This window comes from Macaca nemestrina, chromosome 1, assembly GCF_043159975.1.
Source record: "Macaca nemestrina isolate mMacNem1 chromosome 1, mMacNem.hap1, whole genome shotgun sequence".
In the NCBI taxonomy this organism is placed as follows: domain Eukaryota; kingdom Metazoa; phylum Chordata; class Mammalia; order Primates; family Cercopithecidae; genus Macaca; species Macaca nemestrina.
In genome coordinates this window covers 209,369,077-209,395,831 of record NC_092125.1, presented here as the reverse complement: position 1 = coordinate 209,395,831, position 26,755 = coordinate 209,369,077, and the positions used below count along the sequence as shown (strand labels likewise).

Sequence of the window (26,755 nt, the reverse complement as noted above, 5' to 3'; positions counted from 1 at the left end):
CTTTCATTTATATATTTGATATTAAAATCTCCTTGTGGAAGTAATACTTACAGAGCTAAGCACAGATTGTCATGGTGGTAGCTACTTGACTATTGATGAAGTATGCCTGCCATTTTCCTTCTGTGTGAATAAGAAAAAAAACCTTTGAGTTAGGCAGGCTATTATTAAACAAAAAGAGGGCTTCTCTTCCAAAAAAGCTATCTGCTTCATGTTTGATATATTTCTCTTTTCTGAAGAACATGTTGCTTTAATGGTACTAGTCATTTTTCTGGCATACTGAGGCTTTTCCTGATGAACTCCACTGTAATCTGTCCGCATCTAAATGTTACATGTTTGGGAGTTTGATTTGTTGTCAGAGATTATCATTGGTTTTAAAGCATCCTCTTTGCCTCTGAAAAGTTGGTCTTTTGAGCTCTGGGAATGATAAAGAACCTAAGTCTAGAGTCCCAAGTCAGTGCTTTCCTCCCTTATAACTGATATACTCGAGAGTGTTATCTTTCATTTGCTTGTCTTTCTCTTCCCTATCAAGTAGGTGAGATTAGGATGTCTTATTTCCATAGGGAAACATCTCAGATATAAACAACAGTAGTGTAACTAAAGATTAATCCTCACTTCTCCCTTTGACTCCTCTCTTCCAATCCATGTTATTTAAAAATCTGAAAAAAATTGCTTTCATCCTAGACGCAAATCCAGATCTCCTTCCCCTAGAAGACGATCTTCCCCTGTCAGGAGAGAGAGAAAGCGCAGTCATTCTCGATCTCCCCGTCACAGAACCAAGAGCCGGAGTCCTTCCCCTGCTCCAGAAAAGAAGGAAAAAACTCCAGAGCTCCCAGAACCTTCAGTGAAAGTAAAAGAACCTTCAGTACAAGAGGCTACTTCTACTAGGCAAGTACATAAAAATTCATTTATAAATAATCACAATTTTAGATTAATAATGACTGCAAATAATGACATCTGAGTTAAACTAGTTATTCTCCTTTTAGATTTTTTAAATTATAAAATTAGTTTGTTGAAAAGAAATTGTTTAGGAAAGTATATTTAAAGAAAATGCCCCAAAGGGTGACCATTACTATCTTTTGGTTAAATTGTTTCAGGTATTTTGTGTATTGTAACTTGCTTTTTTTCCTCAATGTATTGTGGACAACTTCGCACTTTTAAGAAATGTATGTGGTTGCCAGATGCAGGGGCGCATGCCTGTTATCTCAGCACTTGGGGAGGCTGAGGTGGGTGGATCGCTTGAGCTCAGGAGTTAGAAACCAGCCTAGGGCAACATGGTGAAACTCTGTACTAAAAATATATATATACACACACACACACAAATTAGCTGGGCATGGTGGCACATGCCTATAGTCCCAGATGCGTATAGTCCCAGCTACTCAGGAGGCTGAGGTGGGAGGATCACTTGAGCCTGAGAGGTTGAAGCTGCAGTGAGCCAAGATCATGCCAGTGTACTCCATCCTGAGTGATAAGAGTGAGACCGTGTCTCAGAAGAAAAGAAAGTGTACGCGGTTAGAATTATTAGTTGCTCGGTTTCACTGATAGGTGTGTATGTATCTTTTGGAGCTAGAGACAAGTCTGTAAATTTTGAAAAGGTTTAGAAATAATTTATTACATCATTGTATAATGATTTAGAAGTCTGAGTACAAGAAGGCAAAAGAAAAAAAAAAGCTTTTGTTTCCACAGTGACATTCTGAAAGTTCCCAAACCTGAACCTATACCAGAGCCTAAAGAACCTTCTCCAGAAAAAAATTCTAAAAAAGAAAAGGAGAAGGAGAAGGCCCGACCACGATCTCGGTCACGCTCCAAATCAAGATCCCGGACGCGGTCCCGCTCTCCTTCTCACACTCGACCTAGACGGCGCCATAGATCCCGATCAAGGTGAGTTGTGGCTTTAAGATCAACAAATATCTTAGGTTTTATATGCTACTGTACTGGGTACAATTAGATAAATAATTTCAAAGCAGTAGAAGATGTTTAGTACAAATAGTTTTTGAATGTACACGGAGAATTTGAGGACACTTTTCTGTGTACCATAAAAGTGTCTGCATAAATGGAAAATTGTGATCCTTGAAATTTATTTTTTAGATGTAGCCATTAGAAAAAAGATGTAGCCTTAGAAAACTAAGGCAAGAAATTCCTCACTCCTGGTTTATTCAGGACCTAATTCTGTTTGTTATGGCAGATCGTATTCACCTAGAAGGCGGCCAAGCCCAAGAAGGCGGCCATCTCCTCGAAGAAGAACTCCACCAAGAAGAATGCCTCCTCCACCAAGGCATAGAAGGAGTAGATCACCTGTAAGACGGTAAGATTTTTAAAATTTGGAAGTGTCAAGTGTTTGACACTTCTGGATAATCTTTCTTTTAGGATAATCTGTAAATTAGTGTCCCTGGAAGAAAGAACTCATAGGTGATACTAGACAATGTCTTCTAAAGAATCTGTTTCATTTGAAGTGTAATGCAATTGTCCTTGTTATGAAAAATGTCTAGTCTGGTGTTGGAAAGTAAACGAGAAATTAATCATTTTATTGATACTTTTCTGTTAACTTTTACCCTTCTAGAGTTCACCAAGAAATCCTACTAAGTAAGGGAATTGGCCATCTTCTCTTTGGCTTTTAACTGGCTTCTGAAAAGTAGCTGATGATAGGACCAGTAAGCTCCTTTTGCCAGTATTAAAGTAAATCATTTGCTATTATACTTTGAGAAAAATACTTTCTATGAATTTTTTGTAAAATTCTCAGAAAATTCTCATTATAGAAGTAATGAGGCTTATAAGTAATTCAGACAGAAATAGCATAACTTGGAAGTTTTCCATAATCCCGGGGGAATATATCTGTATTCCATAGATATAATTGTTATTACTAGTTTAGTGTCTATTTTTGAAAACCCCGACTGTATCAGTGTTCTTTTTCTTAAATCATTCTAAAATGAGCATATGATAAAATATTTCAATCTTGGACATATCACTTTAAACAAAAAGTTAGTGGCTAAATCTACCCAAAGTAGAGTCCTAGTGCACTGGTAGCAGAGTTTTTGTGCCTTCTTGCAATACATTTCACCTGGCTTTGGAAGAAATGCCAATGATTAAGCTTCCAGTTTTATCTTGGACAGAAGTTTTTGTTTGAATCTTTTAAAGTTCTTTTCAGGGAACCAAATCAATTTGGAAATAAAGAGGGGAAAAATCAAGTAAGCTTTGTAAAGTTACTTTGTTTCTGCAGTCAGGTTTTTCAGAGTCCCATACGTTTGAAAATTCTCTTTGGGGAGGGGTTGTCAAGATATATTGAACTATTACCACTATTACAAAGAATTGATGTGTTACTGCTCATAGAGGAGATTAGTGAGGTAAATGGTCAGTCAGTTTTCAGGCATCACACTTTTCTAATTCCCCTTTAGGAGAATAGTAATGCTGGTGCTTCCTAGTACGAGATTAGTGGAAACAGCTATTTCTTATACCGGAGTTTTGCAAACAGCATGTTTAAATTGTGCTTACTCAGCCATTTAGCAGTCAATATTTTACAGATTGTTTAAGATTCCCTTTCAGCCAGTTTTTGTCTCACACTTAAGGTAGGGTTTCTTTTTTTCAGGTTCTCAGGAATTCTTCCGCCAAAGGTGAATTCTGCAGGTACACATAATTGCAACAGAACTTAACACAAATTTTGCCGCAGAATTCGAGAGGCCCCTGCTTCTAAGTTTATGTAGCTAAATGAATTCTTAGTTTTGCACACCTTTTTAAAAAATGCAACCTAAAGGTTTCTCAACATTGTGTTATTAAATGAAAAATACCTTGCCCCCAAATTTTGTATGCAAACTCCAAAACACCAATACCATTCCTAAGGCAGAAGGACTAGTTATTTTATTATAGCATTCAACCTGACAAGTTTTATAACTGGAGAGAGAACACAGACAGAAGCATTTATCAGATTAAGTTGTTTATATTTAGTCTCAGAACTAGCTGTTTCCTGGCCTAGGTTATGGTTTTTTTCCCCATTCTTTTGGACTCATTTATGTGCTTAGCTACATAAACTCAAAAGTTGGATTAAAATAGCTGTATTTTTGTGTAAACTGTTCATACCTGTAAGGCCGTTCTTTAAAAGTGTGCAATTAGTGAATGTGAATACTTTATTCCACAGAAGAAGACGTTCTTCAGCATCCTTGTCTGGGAGTAGCTCATCATCCTCTTCATCTCGTTCACGGTCACCACCAAAGAAGCCTCCCAAGAGGACATCCAGCCCCCCTCGGAAAACTCGTAGGTTATCTCCTTCAGCAAGTCCTCCAAGGCGAAGGCACAGGCCATCACCTCCTGCAACTCCACCACCCAAAACTCGGCATTCCCCAACACCCCAGCAGTCAAACCGTACAAGAAAAAGTCGTGTTTCCGTGTCTCCAGGGAGAACTTCAGGTAAAGGTAAAAATCAAACACAGATGAAACATGTTCTCTCTTTCTTTGACTACAAAGCATAGTCAGTTACTGCACCTGCTTACTCTCAAAGTATAAAATAGCTAGATAATATTTGTGTCTGATACTCTCTGTAAGTTTGCTTATAGGCCTACCTCTTTCCTGCTTTAAAATCTTGGGGCTTTTTTATGTGTAAAAGCATTTTGTTTTTAGCAATGCCCTCTGGCATTGTGCAGGTGGATAAATCTTTTACCAGCCGTGGGCTGTTTGAGTTGGGGTAACATATCGAAGTTTGCGTTGGCATGATAAGGGATCATTTTATTACTATGAGGCCAGTTAACTTTTTTTTCTCCTGAAGATTTTTGGTTTGATATCTTAAGTAAGAGGACTTCATATTCTCTTTTAGTTCTTTCTTGGCCGCGTTGCGCTCCCAAGCAAAGGACATGGTGTCCTCTTAAAAGCTGATTTGTTTTTTTAATTTAGGCTCTAGGCAGGGTTCTTCTGAGTGTTGTCCTTGCTTTATTCTGCAGATTGATTTCTGAGGAATTTATGATCTGTGATCCTGCCAGGCAAGTAGAATGCTGTGTTAGTCTGAGTGAAGGTTGTGGTCTATTGGGGTTTGTTCTGTGAGCATTAAATACGCATGGAAAAAACTAGTGTCCATTTGAACCAGGCTCTCTGGAGCTTAGGGCTGGAATGATACAGCCTAAAAGGTGAGTAGTAAGGGATGGGGAGGATCTTAAAAGCTGCTATAGCAATTGAATTTTAAGGAGCAATCTGTAGGTTAACACATACTGGGGTTGTTATGATCATATTGAAAATTTAATGTTAGAGCCAGGTGTGGTGGCATGAGCCTGTAGTCCCAGCTACTCAGAAGGCTGAGGCAGGAAGATCACTTGAGCCCAGAAGTTCAAGGCTGGCTTCAGCACCGTAGCGAGATCCTGACTCTTAAAAAAAAAGAGAGAAAAAATTTCAGGTTAGAAACAAAGAAATGGGGATGGACAAAATTTTCATTATACATTTTAGTGAGCTTGATGAGATCGGCATTGCTAATTATTCACCCTGCTGCCTTCTCTCTCCACTCCCCAACGATGCAATGTGGTGATACCTAGGAAGGCAAATTTTGCTTTCCTTTTTTGTATCTGTGACAATGAGGCATAGATAAGCTGACAGAGTGAAAGGGTGACCAGCGGTTTATGGTAGTCTTTAAAAAGTAATGTTTTCTGAATTGTGACATTTTTATTGTGGTGATACATTGATTAAATAAGACATGGACATTTTTGTTGGCCCCTTATACAAGCAGCTAGTGAAGGTAGAGAAGCCTGTAACTGTTCCAGGTTCAGTCCTCAGTTTGAGAGAGGGGCTTCAGGATCACTATTTTTACAACCTCATGTACCATACTGCTTTTCAGCATTGGGAAAATTTCAGTCCATTTTTAGTTACCATGTCCAAATCTGATGCCCATGGCCCTGACCTATTTTGTCTTTTCCTGTGAAGTTTGTACTTCTGAATATTTACTCTTTGTCTGGAGCCACAAAGCTCTCTAGGGAAAAAAACAAGTGTTTCCACCTGTTACTTTGCAAAAACACATCAAATGATGATTTTTTTCTATTTTTATCATATAGCCAAAGAGTTGCAAAAGTACCTGAACAGAGGGACCAACCTTTGTTAAAATACGTTGATTGTTAAGAATTATTAGGTACCTTTTAAAAAGCATATGCACAGATGCTAATTTCTTGTGTTTTGGCATATATTTTTTGCAAACAAGACAGAGTGGATATGTACATAGGAAAGAAGTAAGCCATGGTGAAAATAAGTAGTTCTGTGGGTTTTGGGACAGGGCTTCCGTGTCCAAACAGCCTACTCAAAGAGAGGCGCTACCGGCTCTAGTCAGAGTCTCCCTTGTGACCACTGGAGCTGAATATTGGTTTGAGCTACTTGGAAATAACCTCTCCTCCCTGCTCCCCAAAATAGAGCCAGCATCTCACTCTGTCACCCGGGCTGGAGTGCAGTGGCCCAGTCATAGCTCATTGCAGCTTCCAACCCCTGAAATTACAGGTATGAGCCACCACACCCGGCCCAGACATAACCTTTTATATTGAACTGATCCTAGCCCCCTATGATGAAATTTCGGAGCTAGAAAAGACCTTAACAGTTGTCAGCAAGAAACAGATTTTCAGGTTAGTTGACTTGGTCAAGGTCAACCAGCTAGGAATAAAACTTGAGTTGCCATTCCCAGTTAAATAATGAATACTTTTCCCAGCTTTCCTACACCAGAATTCCTCTTTGATTGCTAAAGGTGAGAGGTGGAGGGCAGGGTTGAAATTGTTTAGCTTCTCTGTCTGGTAGTGTAATTTCAGAAATTACTTTGCAGTTTCCACTACTTAGAACAGTAACATCATTGAAATGTAATAGATACTACAGTTATATTTTCTGTAGTGGCCACTAATCAGGGCCTTAGGGCTCTGTTCTTGATAGTGGGCAAATGGAGTGGGAGGGAGGCAGGAAAAGTGTTTAGGGGAACTTACAGGTTAATTATTTGAAAGAGAGTATACAGTCATCTGAAGGGATCTTAGGGGAAACATTTGTAATTATTGATATCTCGTTAAATTGACATTATCTTAGTAGTACATAAAATAGTGCTTTGAAATCAGTGGCACAGTCAGTGAAGTATGTTAACATGATTGATACTGGTGGTGGCGGTGTGGTAATTTTACTTAGATTAGCTTGGCCACATAAATTGTACTCTCTATCTAGACACTTAATGGTTACTTTACTATTGCTGGTCACAGAATAACTTATCTTTATAAGTGATCTTTTAGGCAGATCTAAGATTAATAATTAATAGGACTGTTGGAGTAAATTTAAAATTCTGGTTTTAAAGTTGCCTTCTACGTTGTCTGACTTCATGCTAGAATGATTTTGTCCCTTGAATACTTAAAATAAAACAACATTACCAAAAAGTAAATGGTGTAAAGTCTCATCTAGAAAAATAGAAATCTGAAGGGCTATTATAATATTAATAATGCTGATTCAATTGTATGAAACCAGAGTAGGAGTATATAAATGATCCTTGTTTGATGGTATAAATTTTTCTTTTTTTGGAGACGGAGTCTTGCTCTCTCGCCCAGGCTGGAGTGCAATGGTGCGATCTCGGCTCACTGCAACCTCTGCCTCCCAGGTTGAAGCGATTCTCCTGCCTCAGCCTCATGAGTAGCTGGGATTACAGGCGCATGCCACCACACCCAGCTAATATAAATGTATTAATAAAGACTACTTTAGCTAAGTAATTAGTGAGAAATTGAATCAGGATGCAACTCCAGATGTGTATTTCCATTGGGGGAAAATGTAAATAATGTTACAATTCACTGGTATTATATAATGAATAGGCTTTTGCCAACTATCTGGTAAGCATAACCACATTTTTAATGTTTCTTAGGGGAAGATGTGTCCAATCAGTCAGCTTCCAAAGCAAGTTTGGGAACCCAGTTCTCTGAGGTGGTAACTTGGACATGCACTTTTTAACTAGATGCCCGTAATATCTTTTCAGAAATTGAGGATTAAGTAACACTTAAAAATATGGACTTAAAAAAAGAGCCTCAAATAGTTAACAATTTTAAAATACTTTATTTCTTTGGATTTGTTAAAATACAAGTATGAAATATAGTTTGCTATTTGCACTGTCATGATTCCTGATATCTAATTGAGTGATAGCCATTCTTTACCCAATCCAGTGATTTGTCCAAATGGCTTATTACGTAGAAATTTTAAGAAAAGTCGCTGGGCATGGTGACTCACGCCTGTAATCCCAGCACTTTGGGAGGCCGAGGTGGGCAGATCACCTGAGGTTGGGAGTTCAAGACCATCCTGACCAACATGGAGAAACCCTGTCTCTACTAAAAATACAAAATTAGCCAGGCGTGGTGGTGCATGCCAGCTACTCGGGTGACTGAGGCAGGAGAATCCCTTGAACCCGGGAGGCGGAGGTTGCAGTGAGCCCAGATCGTGCCATTGCACTCTAGCCTGGGCAACAAGAGCGAAACTCCCGTCTCAAAAAAAAAAGAAGAAAAGTCTGTTCATTGAAAAGGCATACCGGTAAATTTTTCATTTTGATTTCTTTTGCAAAGATGCAATTACTGTGTTAGATCACTGGTTCTCTAATTACTGCCCCTTGGAATAAACCATTACAGAATTCTGAATGTGAATGTCTGTTAAATGAGATGTATCTGCATTCTGAGTAAAACATTCCATGATAATTGCTTTAATCACACAAAACAGGTATCAGGATCCCGAGGGGATCAAATTGTCAGTAGGTTTATTTCGAACTGGGATGTTCTCAAGTGGTGTTTCAGGTTAATCTATGGTATATGTATGTTTATATGTGAATATACTTAACAATTTTAGTTGTAGCAATGGATAGATACTATAAGCAGAGATAGTTGTTCAGATCAAAACCGATGCCCTAAAAATAGACTCTTGGATTCACATCTTAGCTCAATTAAATTGTCTTTGTGACTGAGGTGAAGTTGCTTCTTTTTAAGCCTCAGGTTTCCTCTTTATGAAATGGAACAGGGAGAAAGGGATGTGATACCAGCAACTGTGTTAATAGTATGTCCGATACAGCAGGTTTACCAAAGGTAGTTACCATATTTCTATGTCATTGGCAAAAGACAGTTGGATAATTCAGAGGATACCCACTGCTCTCCTACTACTTTAGCTATAGAAATGCCTTTTTTTCTTTCCAGCTCTTTGGAAAGAATTCTTGAGTCTTCGTATTTAATAATTTTTACCATTTGTGGCGGTCTGCTTTTTTTCATGGGTAGCTTAAATCCCCTGTGCTGTTGTGAAGATTATGCTCTACATAAAGAACCTTTAGTCTGTTGGGCAGCCATTCTTCTTTTCTAGACCAAATATCTTTGTGAAAGTTGCATCAGATCTTATTTCTTAATCATTTATCATCTTTTACTTTTCTGAACCCACATATAGTGGTTGCTTAAAAGCTTTCATGTTGATGAATTCTCTGAAAGTGTGAGAGAGAGTGTGGGTGTGGAGGGTATGTATTTTAGGTTGTGAAGTGCAAGTCGCACACAGAGGTTTACTTTACTGAGCTTGTTCTCCTCAGTAGCAGCTCCCAATTTCCCTTAAATGTTGGTTTTCTTGGGAGAATCTCAAGATTTGAAAATCATTGTAGAACTTCTTGAGGCTTTTCATTAAACAGTTAAAAAATTCTTGCCTCACTTCAGATAGTGTTCGGATATGACAAAAAGGTCTTACAGGAATTTTTTAATTCTTCATAAATTCTTTTTGAGAGTAGTCACACCCATTTTTGTAATAGCAGGAAGGCATCTTAGCTGGGTGCAGTGGCTCATGCCTGTAATCCCAACACTTTGGGAGGCTGAGGCAGGAGGATTGCTTGATGTCAGGAGTTTAAGACTAGCCTGACTAATATAGTGAGACCCCATCTTTATTTTAAAATAATAATTTTAAAAATTGAAAGAAAGGCATCTTGTCTAGACCTTTTTTTGTACATAAGCTTCTTTTCCACTCTTATTCTTTTTTAGTGACAAAACATAAAGGTACTGAGAAAAGAGAATCCCCTTCACCAGCACCGAAGCCTAGAAAAGTAGAGTTATCTGAATCGGGTAAGTTTGTTGTTTTTTTGTGGTGTTTCGTTTGTTTTTGTTTTGCTTTTCTTAAAGCTGATTTTGATTTTTTGCACATTTGGTCATCCCCTTCTGCTTGAAGATTAAGCATAGGATAAGAGCTAAGACTCTGAAGTCAGACAGACTTGGTTGGAATCTCCTGTTCCAGAATTTAACTGTTTCTGTTTTAATTATCTGAGCCTTTCTTCTTTCAGCTCCGAAATAGGGGCAGTAGAGGTTTTTGACAGTTAACTGTATCTGCTTATAAAATGCTTGGCACCCGCCTGACCTGTAATAAATGCCTAAATACATTTTATTGTATTTGGTGAAGATAGTCTAAATCAGCATGTGAATTGGCATTTTAAACTCTTTTTTTAAAAAAATATAGTAGTTGTATTTTTGTTCCAACCAAATGAAGGTTTGAGAGACTATTTTCCTATTCAAATTGCAAATTTTCTATATGCGTAACTAAAGAAACACTTTCTAAATGCATCCATCTTTCAGAAGAAGATAAAGGTGGCAAAATGGCTGCAGCAGATTCTGTGCAGCAGAGACGCCAATACAGACGACAAAACCAGCAGTCTTCATCTGGTATGGACGGTGATGAAAGTTTTTTTCTACCTGCATTTCCTAATAAATATTTGGTATATGAACATCTATGTGTGCAGCACGAGTACTTAACTTGCCTACATAGAAATCTGTCTGAGGAGGCAGGATTGTTTTCTTTTTTTGGTTTTAAGTCCTTTTGCAAAATTTAATCTTCTGTTACATTGTTATAAAAGTAATAGGCCCTGGCTGGGCGCGGTGGCCCAAGCCTGTAATCCCAGCACTTTGGGAGGCCGAGACGGGCTCATCACGAGGTCAGCAGATCAAGACCATCCTGGCTAACACGGTGAAACCCTTTCTACTAAAAAAATACAAAAAACTAGCTGGGCGAGGTAGCAGGCGCCTGTAGTCCCAGCCACTCGGGAGGCTGAGGCAGGAGAATGACGTAAACCTGGGAGGCGGAGCTTGCAGTGAGCTGAGATCCGGCCACTGCACTCCAGCCTGGGCGACAGAGCGAGACTCCGTCTCAAAAAAAAAAAAAAAAGGTAATAGGTCCCTAGGATACAATAGTGAAACAGAAGTATAAAATTGGAAAAGTATCATTCTTTTTCCAACCTCCTAAAGCTTTTATTCAGAAATTTTATTCAGAAAAAGGAAAGAACCCCACAGAAGCTCAACTGTAGATATGTTGCCTCCCTTTTTAACTTAACAGTGTATTTAGAACATCTTTCCCTATTAAAAATCTAGACTGGCCGCAGTGGCTCACACCTGTAATCCCAGCACTTTGGGAGGCCGAGGTGAGCGGGTCACTTGAGATCAAGAGTTCAAGACCATCCTGGCCAACAAGGCGAAACCCCGTCTCTATGAAAAATACAAAAATTAACCGGGCATAGTGGCGCACACCTGTAATCTCAGCTACTTGGGAGGCCCAGGCAGGAGAATCCCTTGAACCCAGGAGGCAGAGGTTGCAGTGAGTGAGCTGAGATAGCACCACCGCACTCCAGCCTGGGAGCCTGGGCAACAGAGCAAGACTTTGTCTCCAAAACAAAAAAAAAGAATCTACCTTATTATTTTGCTATTTGCATTTTTTATTATAAGAACATACCAGGCTGGGTACGGTGGCTCACGCCTGTAATCCCAACACTTCGGGAGGCTGAGGTAGATGGATAACTTGAGGTCAGGAGTTTGAGACCAGCCTGGCCAACATGGCAAAACCCTGTCTCTACTAAAAATACAAAGATAGGCATGATGGTGCAGGCCTGTAATCCCAGCTACTCAGGAGGCACAAGCGATCTTTCTGCCTTGGCCTCCCAAGGGGCGTGAGCCACTGTGCCCAGCCTAGACTTCTTAGGGTGAGCCATCTTGATTGGATTACACTGTGGAAATGATTTCTGTGTCTTATTTAAATAATGAATATGCTTGGCTTTGAAATCATTGATCATATATTGATGATGATTCCGTTCAGAACTGATGACCTATATACATGCTTGCTTGCCCTAGTGAACGCTCCATCCACCTAGATTTTGGAAAACTTGGACAGATTCAAGCACAAACCTAATGTAATATTTTTTTTATTGTGTAATTATAGACTCTGGCTCGTCCTCCTCCTCAGAAGATGAACGACCCAAGAGGTCCCATGTGAAGAATGGTGAGGTTGGCAGGCGGCGGAGACATTCCCCTTCCCGGAGTGCTTCTCCATCACCACGAAAGCGGCAAAAAGAGACTTCCCCTCGGTAACATCTTTTCTTCAGTGATGTTCACTGATGTTCTGTAATTGTGATGAAATTTGATAACTTGGGATTATTTGAGAATTTGATTAACTTCTTCAAGTATTTGGATATGGTTGGATTTTTGTTTGCTTTTTAGGGTTTTTGTTTTGTTTTTGCTTTGTTGGTGGTTATTAATATTTAATTTAGAACTGGTGAATTTTAAACCACCATGTCATATATGTGTGCATGATTAGAAAAATAAGCCAAATAATTATAACTTTAACTCCTGAACATCTTTGAATATTTAAAAATGTCTCCGTTAATGGTACTTAACCCACCCAAGTAAATAATTTAGTGAATGGAATTCTTGACATTTGTTTTTCTCCACTGCTCTCAGGATGCAGATGGGAAAGCGATGGCAATCGCCAGTGACTAAAAGGTTGGTTAGACACTACTTTGTAAATTAGGGTTACATGTCAAAAATTGTAGTGACTTAATTTCCTATTTAGGTGACCTCATCTCATTCTTAAATATATGGTGACTGTGGCTATGGATGTGCAGATCCTAAGTTGTTTTGGTTTGAGTATTTTTTTAAACACGTTAGATTAATGATAGAATTATACATGAGCTATTTGGTTTAGACCCTCATTTGAACTTAGATTTTTAATATCTGGTTGTGCTCTTTTGTGATAATTTGCATCAACTTACATCAGGCGGCACATGAATTTTTAACAGTATCCGGATACTTTTCAAGACATAGGATTAATTGCTCCTTAGATTTGGCGGGAGGGACTTTGTGGTGACATTAGGGAGGGCAGGAAAAACTAGGGAGAAACTTTAGAAATATTAAAAGTGAGAGGATCACAAGGTCAGGAGATCAAGACCATCCTGGCCAACATGGTGAAACCCCATTTCTACTAAAAATATAAAAATTAGCTGAGCATGGTGGCTCGTGCCTGTAATCCCAGCTACTCTGGAGGCTAAGGCAGGAGAATCACTTGAACCCAGGAGGCGGAGGTTGCAGTGAGCTGAGGTCACGCCACTGTACTGCAGCCTGGCAACAGAGCTAAACTCCGTCTCAAAAATAAGAAGAAGAGATAAAAGTGAATGGAAGGCTTTGGCCCTGTTCAGTCTTTCCAATAGTGGAAAGGTGGGTTGCATATCTTTTTTTTTTTTTTTTTTTGAGATGGAGTCTGGCTCTATCACCCAGGCTGGAGTGCATTGGTGCGACCTCAGCTCACTGCAACCTCTGCCTCACAGGTTCAAATGATTCTCATGCCTCAGCCTCCTGAGTAGCTGGGACTACAGGTGCATGCCACCACACCCAGCTAATTTTTGTATTTTTAGTATAGAAGGGGTTTCGCCATGTTGGGCAGGCTGATCTCAAACTCCTGACGTCAAGTGATCCACCCACCTCAGCCTCCCAGAGTGCTGCGATTACAGGCATGAGCCACTGGGCCCGACCGGCATATCTTTATTGAAACTTTTGATTATTAGTATCAGTGTGACCATAAAACTGTAAACTTTTAGAGCCAAATGCCTAATTCAGGCCTTAATCTCGTGAGAAGATAGAGGCCCCAATGTGGTAGTTTCTTAGGGCCACAAAGTGACAAAGTCGGATCTTAGACCTATACGTTTGACATTACACTAGTCTGTCTTAACCAGCTGTCTGCTTTTGGGGGCCTTAGCTGCCACTGAATTTTGAAGTGTTTATCCTTGCTGAAGCTATCCCACTATCCTTTTTGTAGCTCAGTTTTTGAAACTGTGTTGCTTTAGGTAATCTCATCAATAAGTGTTTTCTGGGAAAGGAACCAGTGAGCAGTGTTTGTGATGAAGCAAAGCACAGGGTATTTACACTGTGGAGGAAACTGCTGCATGATAATAAAAGACAAAAACCTAAAAAAGATTAGTTTGGCTGCTAAAGCATTCCTTTCCCAGCTATAACTACCTCTGACTTTTGTGAAGTTGCTGGCACAGCAGCTGAACAATTGCTTTACAGAGTTAGATTAGTGGTGCAATTTCTTCTCTTTGATCTCCCCTTCCCTCCCCGCCCCGCCCCACACACCAAATTATGGAACTACTTGTTGTTCTGGAAAGAGATTTCTCACAGCAGTAAAATCAACACGAAAATTTATTGCTGTACTCCAGGATGTTTTTGTTTTATTTCTCGTCATTTAAAAAGTATTTTAAGTTATATACCAGCAGCTTAAAGTTTAATGCCATTAAAAATTGCCATCAGGTGCCTAGGATTTAGAGATGGAGGAAGGATTATTTGGGATTATGCTTCAGTATCATATTTTAGAAGGGGAGATGGAGGCTGGGTGCGGTGGCTCATGCCTATAATCTCAGTTTGGGAGGCTGAGGTGGATGGATCACCAGAGGTCAGGAGTTCAAGACCAGCCTGACCAACATGGCAAAACCCTGTCTCTACTAAAAATACAAAAAATTTAGCCGGGCGTGGTGGTGCATGCCTGGAGTCCCAGCTACTCGGGAGGCTGAGGCAGGAGAATGGCTTGAATCTGGGAGGTGGAGGTTGCAGTGAGCCAATATCGTGCCATTGCACTCCAGCCTGGGCAACAAGAGCAAAACTCCATCCCAAAAAAAAAAAAAAAGAGGCTCACGCCTGTAATCCCAACACTTTTGGGAGGCCGAGGCGGGCGGATCACGAGGTCAGGAGATTGAGATCATCCTGGCTAACACTGTGAAACCCCATCTCTACTAAAAATACAAAAAATAAGCCAGGCATGGTGGTGGGCACCTGTAATCCCAGCTACTCGGGAGGCTGAGACAGGAGAATGGCGTGAACCTGGGAGGCGAAGCTTGCAGTGAGCCCAGATCGTGGCCACTGCACTCCAGCCTGGGCAACAGAGCGAGACTCCGTCTCAAAAAAAAAAAAAAGAAAGAAAAGAAAGGGGAGATAAAGCCTGGTTTTGAATATTTGATATGTATTTAGTGTGAGGTCTTAGTCCCCACAAAGCATAAGCAGATTTAAGTTGAAAAATTTAGTGGTGAATTTTAGGATTTTGTCTGTTCAGTTAGCAGAGCTTTCTTAATTTCAAAGGGGAACCAAGACAAAACATAATTCCAGATTCACAGGAAGCATGAGTCCTGTCCTGGGCAAAAAAAAATTAAGAGCTTGGAGCAGAGACATCCAGATTTGGGTCTTAAGCCACTTGTGACTATTGGCATTTTTGAATTTCTGTATTAGTCTCTAAAGCAGTTGATTCCTAGTAAGGAATCAGAATCACCTGGAAAGCCTTTCCCAAAAACACCTGGCTGGACCTTAGCCTAGACCTGGTAGACATAAATGTCACATAAGCTTCCCAGGTGGTTCTAATGTGCATCCCCAATAAAAAGCAGTGCTCTGATGTGCTGTTGCTGAACTTTTTCACTCTGTGTCATGTCAAGAATGTTCTGTATTGTGATCCAGAGTAAAACAAAAATTTCACAAAACAGTATTTACCCTTGTCACAAGTAAAACACTGTGGTTTTATTAATTGTTTTAATGCTGCCACCCAGGGTCTTGACTAACAGTCTTGACCTGTAGTTTGAAAAACACTGTTCTGAAACTTAGTAACCATTGCTGCCCTTGGGGTTAATGATAATTGAAACCGTGTTTTCTGGGTCACTGTAAATGCCACTGACTGAAAGTTAACTATAGGCCAGGCGTGGTAACTCACACCTGTAATCCCAGCACTTTGGGAGACTGAGGCGGGCGGATCACCTGAGGTCAGGAGTTCAAGGCCAGCCTGGCCAACATGGTGAAACTCCGTCTCTACAAAAATATTTTTAAAAATTAGCCAGGCACGATTATGGGTGCCTGTAATCCCAACGACTCAGGAGGCTGAGGCGGGAGAATTGCTTGAACCCAGGAGGTGGAGGTTGCAGTGAGCTGAGATCGTGCCATTGCACTCCAGCTTGGGCGACAGAGCGAGACTCCATCTCAAAAAAAAAAAAAAAAATTAACAGTAATTCTTCTTGGTTTAGTGGTAGACGGAGGAGAAGTCCATCCCCACCACCCACCAGAAGGCGACGGTCTCCTTCTCCCGCCCCTCCTCCTCGACGGCGCAGGACTCCCACACCACCACCACGACGAAGGTACTTTGTCAAATACGCTAACTGGAGCGTCTCCCCAACTCCCCCAACCCCTGACATATCAGATGAGTAACGGGGCTCACTTCATAACAGGGTTGGAGAGAGGCACAGCTCATGAAAACCCAATCATCATGCTTAGGAACTACAAAAGGATCTCTGAATCTTTCTGATTATTATATCTTATTAGAGTAAGCAGACTAGCATTGTTCAGCCAGTCATAAAAGATCACATATGATTCCATCTATATGAAAAGTCTAGAATACACAAATCTATAGAGATAGAACACAGATTAGGGTCGGGTGGACATGTGGATGGTAATGACTGCAGAACTATATGAATATACTAAAATCATTTAATTATATACTTTAAATGGGTAAATAGGTGGATTTTATAGCAGGTGAATCACATATTGTGATAAAGATGTTAATACATTGAAAGGTGGTATTGACTAGTAATTGCAAATAGAAAATTTAGAGATTCCTGTCAGCTCTTACCTAAATAATCAAAGATAACATCCTCAATAAAACATACTGGCATCATGTATTTCCTGGATACTTCTGTAGTATGCTTACCAGTTATGCCGAACCTCAGTCTAATTATTAGGAAATATCAGAGAAACCCAAATTGAAAGTCATTCTACAGAATACCTGACCAGTATTCGAAAGTGTCAGTCATGAAAGACAATGACAGAAACAGTCACAGATTGGCAGGAACTAAAGAGATGTAGGGTCCTGGAGCAGAAAAGGGACATTCATTAGTGGAAAATTGGGGTTGTTTTGCTATTTTAGTAATACTGAGTTATCACTGAGGTTCATTTTATAGTTTTGCTAATTTTCTTATGGTTATATAAAATATTAGCATGGTGAAGTGGCAGATCTCCTATTTTTGTAGCTCTTCTGTACATCTACAACTATTTTAAAGTAAAAATTAACATTTAAGTTTTAATGGCATTGCTTGGATATGTTGCCAAGCAATGTAATGGCATGCTGCCACCTTTTTTTTTTTTTTTTTTTTTTTTTTAAAAGACAGTCTCACTCGGTCACCCAGGCTGCAGTGCAGTGGCACAATCTCAGCTCACTGTAACCTCTGCCTCCTGGGTTCAAGCGATTCTTCTGCCTCAGCCTCCCAAGTAGCTGGGATTACAGGCACCTGCCACCACACCCAGCCAGTTTTTGTATTTTTTGTACAGATGAAACCATGTTGGCCAGGCTGCTCTTAAACTCCTGACCTCAGGCAATCCTCCTGCCTTGGCCTCCCAAAGTGCTGGGATTACAGGTGTGACCAACTCTGCCCGGCCTGGCTGCCACTCTTGAATGCCTGTTATGTGCCAGGCAAAGTGCTAGGCGCTTTATATGCTTTACTACTAGTCCTCAAAGAGACCTTCCTTGATAGTTGGTATTGTTTGCATTGTTCAGGTGAGGAAATGGGAGTTCAGAATTACTAAATAATTGCCCAGATACAGTGATGAAACTGTACCCTACCACATTTCCAAAGTATATGGCCTGTTGTAAAGCTAACTCTGGGCAGGAATTTACTTTGATCTAAAAGTCTGCAAGATCCAAGAGGAAATTAGGCGGTTTGGCCTGATAAGTGGTCTTCTAAGAGAAAATGGAACAGTCTCTTTGAGGGGAGGTAGAAGTGTCTTTAAGGCTTGTGCAGTGAACGCTTTAATTATTCATACAGCGTCCAAATGCTGATTCAGAGAGGACACCATGTCAGAGACCTCTTTAAAGCAGGGGCTTCCTAAAGTGACCATAATAGAGTTTTGTTAATAGAGTTACTTGGTTATTATATAATAACTGATGTTCAGTTAATACAGTGCAAGATTCTCTTTCCAAAAAACATTGTTGATTTCGTATAGATGTTAAAAGACTTGACGAATTCACACCTTCTGAAAATTGCAAATTTGTTAATCAAAATGTCTTTTTTTTCTTTTTTATACTTAGTCCTGCAGACAAAGTGTCCTGTGTTGCAGTCAGCTGAGATAAACAAGTTTTATTGATATTTAAGTGAGAATATAAAGATGGCATGTTCACTTGTAAATATATTCCCTTTGCCTAGTGCTAACTACAGTATAGTCAAACCTGCTGATTACTTTTCTCTTCATCCTGTTTCTGTATTTTGTTGAGCCTTTCGGCTTAATTACGTATCTTTCCTAGGACTCCTTCTCCCCCACGCCGGCGCTCACCTTCTCCTAGAAGATACTCTCCTCCAATACAGAGGAGATACTCTCCTTCTCCACCTCCAAAGAGAAGAACGGCTTCACCTCCTCCCCCTCCTAAACGAAGAGCATCACCATCTCCACCACCAAAGCGGCGGGTCTCCCATTCTCCACCTCCCAAACAAAGAAGCTCCCCAGTCACCAAGAGACGTTCACCTTCATTATCATCCAAGCATAGGAAAGGGTCTTCCCCAAGCCGATCTACCCGGGAGGCCCGATCACCACAACCAAACAAACGGCATTCGCCCTCACCACGGCCTCGAGCTCCTCAGACCTCCTCAAGTCCTCCACCTGTTCGAAGAGGAGCGTCATCATCACCCCAAAGAAGGCAGTCCCCGTCTCCAAGTACTAGGCCCATTAGGAGAGTCTCCAGGACTCCGGAACCTAAAAAGATAAAAAAGTAAAAATATTTTATGCTTTTTCATTAGGAATACTTACATAGCTCTTTATATTTGGAAGCTTCCCGCCCCCCCCCCCATATAAAAGGAATAAGTTATGAATATGAGCTTTTAAGTCAAACTTTAGGTACTATTTACAGATCCTGTTCCATTTTTGAGATAGTTTCTATGGCATAAGTTAAATGCCATGGGCTTTTAGTTGGTTCTTAGCAGTTAATCAATTTGTTTTTAGGGGTATGCTTCCAAAACTAAACTTAAGTAAGAAATAGAACATTTCTTGTGTGTGATGTAAGGAACTGACATTACTAATCTTACATAAGAAGCATCATTAACAAAATGGATAGAGGATTATGAGGCTTTAGCCACCCTCTAGGAAACATAGGGATGTAAATTGGATATATGTTAGTAGAATCAACCAGCAATGTAAGTGGTATATTTGAAATTCATAACCTGGTTGTCCAGTGTAGTTGGTGGTTTTCTCATGTGAAGAGGTGTCTGTTCTCAATGCTGAATGTTTTTTCCTTTTTGTCTAGGGTTGCTTCCCCAAGCCCACAGTCTGTAAGGAGGGTCTCATCCTCCCGATCTGTCTCCGGGTCTCCTGAGCCAGCAGCTAAAAAGCCCCCAGCACCTCCATCCCCTGTCCAGTCTCAGTCACCATCTACAAACTGGTCACCAGCTGTACCGGTCAAAAAGGCCAAAAGCCCAACACCGAGCCCATCACCGCCAAGAGTATGTGTCTGCCTTATTTTGGACACCCTTTTATAAATATGTATGTGGTCACTTTGAAGCAGAGAAAATGTCATTGGGGCATTAAAATATTAGTGTTTAAACTTTTTTTCCCATTTGTGAGTTATGTATCTGATCTTGGGCAGGTTTCTGTATTGCATAAAATCAGTGGTTAGATGTCCATCTGTTTTTTGTTTGTTTTTCGAGACAGGGTCTCAGGCTGTCACCCAGGCTGAGTGCAGTGGGATGATCATAGCTCACCGCAGCCTTCCTGGACTCAGGTGATCCCTTCGCCTCAGCCTCCCAAGTAGCTGGGATTACAGGCACATGCTGCTACACCTGGCTGATTTTTTGTTTTTAACTTTTTGTAGAGACAGGGTCTTGCTGTGTTGACCAGGCTGATCTTGAACTCCTGGCCTCTAGTGATCCTCCTGCTGTGGCCTCAGATGTCCATATTTAATTGGGTTGACTGAATAGTTGTGCAAGCTAACTTGTGAGGAGTTTTAAGTAATTGCTTAGAAGTGTGAAATTGAAATATTATGGATTAAATTATAGGAGCCTGGCTTTTACATAAATTTGGTATGTGTGTCATGAGGAAGAACCAGTCATCCCCACTCTAAAGATAGGAGAGCTCAGATGGTAGCTAGAGACATGGCATTCATACAGGCATGTGTTTAGACTAATGGCGGGTACCATTTATTAAAAGTCTGATACACGTTAGGCAAGTATTGTGGGTGATTTACAGATATTCCCATTTAATTTTCACAAGAGCTTTATCAGGTAGGGATTATTACACTTATTTTAGGTAAAAAGGTCTCAGAAAAAGTTCAACAATTTGTCTAAGGTCAAATAGTTCAGGCGCTGGAATTCAGCTCATCCTGGAGATAGCCCCTGACTTTGAATACCTTTCTTGGTGATAATTGGCCTTGGGTCTTCCCCGCTCACACCCTCCGAAGCCTTTTGGAAATCTTGAGATTTGTCCATTGGGAATTTGAGGAAATAAAATGTTCAGTTGGACAGAATATTAATCAGATTGATTATAAATGCTGGGTGTTTTTTTGTTTTTGTTTTTCCCCCTTCCTAGAATTCAGATCAAGAAGGAGGTGGAAAGAAAAAGAAGAAAAAGAAGGACAAGAAACACAAAAAGGATAAGAAGCACAAGAAGCACAAAAAACACAAGAAGGAAAAGGCTGTGGCTGCAGCTGCTGCAGCTGCTGTGACCCCTGCAGCCGTTGCAGCTGCCACAACCACATTAGCACAGGAAGAGCCGGTGGCAGCGCCAGAGCCGAAGAAGGTATTTATGAACTCTGTGTATGGCTCTCTTGCAGTATACGTACAGATAGCAAAGTCACTTTATTTTGAGAAGTAGCAAAATTGTTTTTTCTACTAATTGACTACTCTGAGATAAAATTCACACACCAGACAGTTCAGCCATTTACAGTTTGTGGTTCCCTGGGTTTTAGTATATTCAGTCATCGGCCATCCCCACACTTTGATTTTGCTCTTTTTTTTTTTTTTTTTTTTGAGACGGAGTCTCGCTGTGTCACCCAGGCTGGAGTGCAGTGGCGCGATCTCGGCTCACTGCAAGCGCCGCCTCCCGGGTTTACGCCATTCTCCTGCCTCAGCCTCCGAGTAGCTGGGACTACAGGCGCCCGCCACCACGCCCGGCTAGTTTTTTGTATTTTTAGTAGAGACGGGGTTTCACCATGTTAGCCAGGATGGTCTCGATCTCCTGACTTCGTGATCCACCCGCCTCGGCCTCCCAAAGTACTGGGATTACAGGCTTGAGCCACCGCGCCCGGCCTTGATTTTGCTCTTTACTCAGCATTTCCCACCAGTGTCTTAAGACTTAACCAAGTAAATTCTGTTGTTGTGTTTTTTTTTAGGAGACTGAAAGTGAAGCTGAAGATAACCTTGATGATTTAGAAAAGCACCTGCGTGAAAAGGCCCTGAGATCAATGAGGAAGGCCCAAGTGTCCCCACAGTCTTAGGGGGAAATGTTTGTTATGATGTAAATTTTATTTGGTTTGTACGCAGTTCAATTTCAAAATTGCTAAAATGTGTTTGAGCTTTAGACTATAACATTTGTTGTAATAATTGCTAGGTTGAAGTTCACCATGTAAAAAAAGGGGGCATGGATTTACATTGCAAAAGGTGTCCACAGTGTATTAGTGACATTCTTTCATTGACAGCTGACATAATTCATTGAGTGAAATAATTTAAGCCAAAAAAAATTCCCTTTTTAAAAAAGGGGGTTTAAATACTGTTGGCATTTTTATGGTTCCTTTAAATGCCCTGGCTATTCCTAGAGGGGGTTTTTTGTTTGTTTTTTTGGTTTTGATCTTCTTTTTGTTTTTCTTTCTTCTTCTTACATTTTTTTCATTTGAGTCTTAGCTCCCATTTAAGTTATGCTACTGACCTTGTATGGTCTGTAAGCTTGCCCAGAAATAAGACCACTGTTTTGAACTACCACAAAAGTATAAATGAATATTTTAATGCCACCATCTTTCCTGTTGCCTGTGGAGTCTCTGCTGAAATGAATCAGGATTCGAGCTCTAGGATGAGACAGAAAATGAAAGCATGTTGTTTGCCAGGACACTGTGGGTTTATATGGATGTGTAACAAGTTGATTTGGAACACTGGACTCTCATTCTGTTCTTCTGGTTTTGTTTTTTTGTTTTGTTTTTTTCTTTTGTAAAGGCAATGAGCTAGTCCCAGAAAGGATCCTTCAGTTACATACAATTTGTTTAATGAAATGTCATGGCTCTGTTCATATCTTTGTCTTGTTCTTCCGATTGGTATACACAAGTTTCAGAGCTCTTGTATTTGGAAGGCTGGAAGGGCCCAGACTTTGGAATAGTGTCTTGGTTTCACTGTTTTTGTTTTGATTTTTTTTTTTTGTTTGTTTTGATTTTTTTTTTAAACTAAAGCTATATAAAGCTTGTGGATTAAACAGAATAAATTTCTAAATTTAAAAATTTTGCCACTCACTTTTACTTACTTAATAGTGCCTGTGTAAACCCTTTGGTGTGTTGGAAGTTGGGTAAGGGAAAGAAAAGGTGATGAAATTAAGGTTTTACCATCTTTATTTCAGTAATTACTGTGGTGAGTGCTGTAAAGGGAAAGTCTCAGCGTGTGATTGGAACATTTAGAATACTGGTGGGAGAAGTCCACCAGGCAAAGGGAAGAGCATTGCAGTCAGTGTCTGTGTATTCCCTGAGGCAGAAGGAGCCTGGCATGTTAGCAAGTGAACAAAGGCTAAGGAATGACTGGAACACCCTCTGTCGGCGTTGTGTGAGTGTGTGTGTGCACGCTCGTGCTTAATATTTGGCTATGTACAACCAAGTCTGTTTTGCATTTAAAACTCAGTGGAACGAAAATTTGGGGAAACTTGGCGTTGTTAACATAGTATGAGGTAAAACAGCAACATCTGTATGAAGGAAGTTCACCAGAACTGAGCAGGTCGACACATGTATGGTTTGATTATAAGTTCTGGCAGTTGAAGCAAAACAAGGAAGAAAATGCCTACAATCTTAATTTCTTTCTTTCTCTTCTTTTTTTTTTCTTGAGATGAGGTCTCGCTGTGTCACCCAGGCTGGAGTGCAGTGGTGTGATCTCAGCTCACTGCAACCTCCACCTCCTGGGTTCAAGCGATTCTCCTGCCCCAGCCTCCCGAGTAGCTGGGATTACAGGCGCCCACCACTACGCCAAGCTAATTTTTCATATTTTTAGTAGCGACGGGGTTTCACGTCTTGGCCAGGCTAGTCTCAAACTCCTGACCTCAAGTGATCCACCTGCCTCGGACTCCCAAAGTGCTGGGATTATAGGCATGAGGCACCACACCCGGCCATAATGCCATAAAAGGCATACCAAAATTAACATGTCCAAAATAAGATTTTTAATATGATCTTCTGATCTCAGTCCATTTCAGTACCTGTCACTGTCATTTCTTCAAAATTGAAGAGTCCTTATAATCAGTGGCCATACTGTCTACTCCCCAATACTCTTGCATGCTGTTCCCTACAGCCCAAGTCACATCACAGGTGTGCTAAAATCCTCAGAAAGCAGTTTCAGAATAAAACAAAAATGTCTTACTATGGCCTGTAAGGGCTAATAGGATTGGGCCAAATCTGCTTTGGTAACTTTATTGTCACTCAGCAGTCTACTCGAGCCATGCTGGCCACCCTGTCTTCCTTTTTTTCCAAAAAGCTGACTTCTCTTTCAGAGACTTTTGTACCGTGCCCACGGTTCTTTATCCTGGAAGGCACTCCTGGTCTTACTGCTTGTTTCTTTACTTGGTTTGCCTCAGACACTTCCCCAGTTCCCTCTCCTTTGTTTTCATGGATGTCAACTTTTGCTACCTAAAATTATGCATTTACTACCTAAAATAATGCATTTGCCACCTAAAATGATGCATTTTTGCTCGCTAGGAAGCTGGTCTTATTCTTGGCTATTCCCCCAGTGGTACAAACCAGTGTACCACGATACACTGTATTCCAGTGTATTCATTCGAGGAATGAGTAAATTTAGTTGTCATTGCATCCATACTGGCCAGATACTACTAGGGTTTGAGGTAAAGTGAAGAGGCCAGACGCAGTGGCTCAGGCCTGTAATCTCAGCACTTTAGGAAGGACGAGGTGGGGGTACTGCTTGAGCCCAGGAGTTTGAGACTAGCCTGGGCAACATAGGTGACCCCCCTAAAAATTAGCTGGTCATGGTGGCATGTACCTGTAGTCCCAGCTACTCCAGAGGCTGAGGAGGGAGGATCATTTGAGCCTGGGAGGTCAGGGCTGCAGCAAGCAGTGATTGTGCCATTTCACTGCAAAAAAAAAAAAAGATGATTGCTGTCCTTAAGGAGCATCCACCTACTGGGTATGCAGACATGGAAACAATTTACGGACTGCACACTGAGTCTGGTGAACCAGGATTTCTACCATAGCTTCTACTGAATGGTCTTGGGCAAGTTACTTGACCTTGAAGTGATGCCATTTCCTCTTCAGTGGAAATGATGGAATCTACCTCAGAGTTTTTGAAGATTTAAATGTGTCAGTTAATACATACAAAGCAATGATACCAAAAGACAGCTGCCCATTCTAACATGACATAGCCATTCTTGTAATTATGGCAAAGTTTAGTTTAGATGACAAAGTATTTTAGATCAGCCCCATGTAAGGCAATTTTTTTTTTTTTAAGATTTAACTCACATGCCATAAAATTCACCATCTCAGTGGTATTCAGAGGTTATGCAACCTTCACCAATATCTGTTCCAAAATATTGTCGTCACCCCAAAAAGAAACTTTGTGCTCATTAACAGTCACTTCAATTACCCTGACAGTTCTTTTAGCCCCAGCCCCTGGCAAGTACTTTGCTATCTATAGATTTGCCTATTCTGTACATTTCACTGAAATCATACAATATTGGGCCTTTTGTCTGGCTTCTTTCACTTAGCACAGTGTGTTCCAGGTTCGTTCACGTTGTAACAGGCATCAGTGCTTCATTTTTATTTTTTGAAACAGGGTCTTTTATCTGTCACCCAGGTCAGAGTGCAGTGAGGCAGTCATGGCTCACTGCAGCCTCAACCTCCCAGTCTGAGGCAACCCTCCCACCGCAGCCTCCTGAGTAGCTGAGATTACAGGCATGCGCCACCATGCCCAGCTAATGTTTGCATTTTTTCAGTACACATGGGGTTTTACCATGACTGGTGTCAAACTCCTGGACTCAAGTGGCCCACCTGCCTCAGTTTCCCAGAGTGCTGGTGTCAGGTGTTCAAACCAGAGCAACTCCATCTTGAATAGGGGCTGGCTAAAATAAGGCTGAGACCTGCTGGGCTGCATTCCCCGGAGGTTAAGGCATTCTTAGTCATAGGATGAGACAGGAGGTTGGCACAAGATACAGGTCACAAAGACCTTGCTGATAAACAGGCTGTGGTAAAGAAGCCGGCCAAAACCCGCCAAAATCAAGATGGTCATCCTCATTGCTCATTATATGCTAATTATAATGTATTAGCATGCTAAAAGACACTTCCACCAGCGCAGTGACAGCTTACAACTTCCGGAAGTTACCCTTTATGGTCTAAAGTGGGGGAGGAGCCCTCAGTCCTGAGAAATCCATGCCCCTTTCCTGGAAAACTCATGAACAATCCACCCCTTGTTTACCATCTAATCAAGGAATAACTGTAAGTATACACAGTGGAGCACCCATGCCGCTGTTCTGCCTGTGGAGTAGACATTTTTTATCCTCTACTTGCCTAATAAACTTACTTTGACTTTATGGACTCACCCTGAATTCTCTCTTGGGGTCTGGATCAGGACCCTTTTCCGGTAACACTGGGATTATAGGTGTGAGCCACCGTGTCCAGCCACTTCATTTCTTTTTACTGTTGGATAGTATTCCCTAGTTTGAATATACCATGTTTTGGTTATCCATCAGTTGAATATTTGAGCTATTTCCATCTTCTGGCTACTAGGATAAAGCTGCTATGAACATCTGCATATAAGTTTCTGTGTAAGCATATGCTTTGATGCTGTTGGATATATGTGCCTAGGATTTGGAATTTCTTGGAATTGCTGGGTCATGTAGTTGTATGTTTAATGTTTTTGGGAACTGCACCTTTTTTTTTGAGATGGAGTTTCGCACTTGTTACCCAGGCTGGAATGCAATGGCGCTATCTCGGCTCACTGCAACCTCCGTCTCCCAGGTTCAAGCGATTCTCCCACCTCAGCCTCCTGAGTGCTGGGATGACAGGTGCCCGCCACCAAGCCTGGCGAATTTTTGTATTTTTAGTAGAGACGGGGTTTCACCGTGTTGGCCAGGCTGGTCTTGAACTCCTGACCTCAGGTGATCCACCTGCCTCGGGCTCCCAAAGTGCTGGGATTACAGGTGCCCGCCACCGCGCCTGGCCGCAGCTGCACCATTTTACATTCCTACTATCAGTGTATGAGGATTCCAGTTTCCCCATGTCCTTGTCAATATTTGTCATTATCTGTCATCTTGATTATAACCATCCTAGTGGGTGTGAAGTGCTA

The 26,755-nt window shown here is 40.9% G+C and overlaps 1 protein-coding gene and 1 pseudogene across 24 annotated transcripts in view; one reads left to right on the top strand and one right to left on the bottom strand.

Annotated features, from left to right (window-relative positions):
* The window catches only part of LOC105494455 (serine and arginine repetitive matrix 1), a 30,006-nt gene extending 7,294 nt beyond the window's left edge, over positions 1-22,712 (top strand). For 3 of the 24 annotated variants that reach the window (XM_011762875.2, XM_011762882.3, XM_024796775.2), the window contains 13 exons: positions 682-885; positions 1,684-1,878; positions 2,183-2,302; positions 4,127-4,401; positions 9,954-10,034; positions 10,539-10,625; positions 12,169-12,313; positions 12,687-12,728; positions 16,277-16,387; positions 18,544-19,005; positions 19,537-19,732; positions 20,814-21,023; positions 21,616-22,712. In XM_011762875.2, coding sequence (XP_011761177.2) covers positions 682-885; positions 1,684-1,878; positions 2,183-2,302; positions 4,127-4,401; positions 9,954-10,034; positions 10,539-10,625; positions 12,169-12,313; positions 12,687-12,728; positions 16,277-16,387; positions 18,544-19,005; positions 19,537-19,732; positions 20,814-21,023; positions 21,616-21,720 — 2,233 coding nt within the window. In that variant the 3' untranslated portion in view covers positions 21,721-22,712. The remainder of the gene's footprint in view (positions 1-681; positions 886-1,683; positions 1,879-2,182; positions 2,303-4,126; positions 4,402-9,953; positions 10,035-10,538; positions 10,626-12,168; positions 12,314-12,686; positions 12,729-16,276; positions 16,388-18,543; positions 19,006-19,536; positions 19,733-20,813; positions 21,024-21,615) is intronic. The other 21 variants (XM_011762880.2, XM_071098543.1, XM_071098541.1 and 18 more) reach the window with 12 other exon arrangements.
* On the bottom strand, positions 16,444-16,538 carry LOC112429067 (small nucleolar RNA U13; annotated as a pseudogene).
* Positions 22,713-26,755: the final 4,043 nt, after the last annotated feature.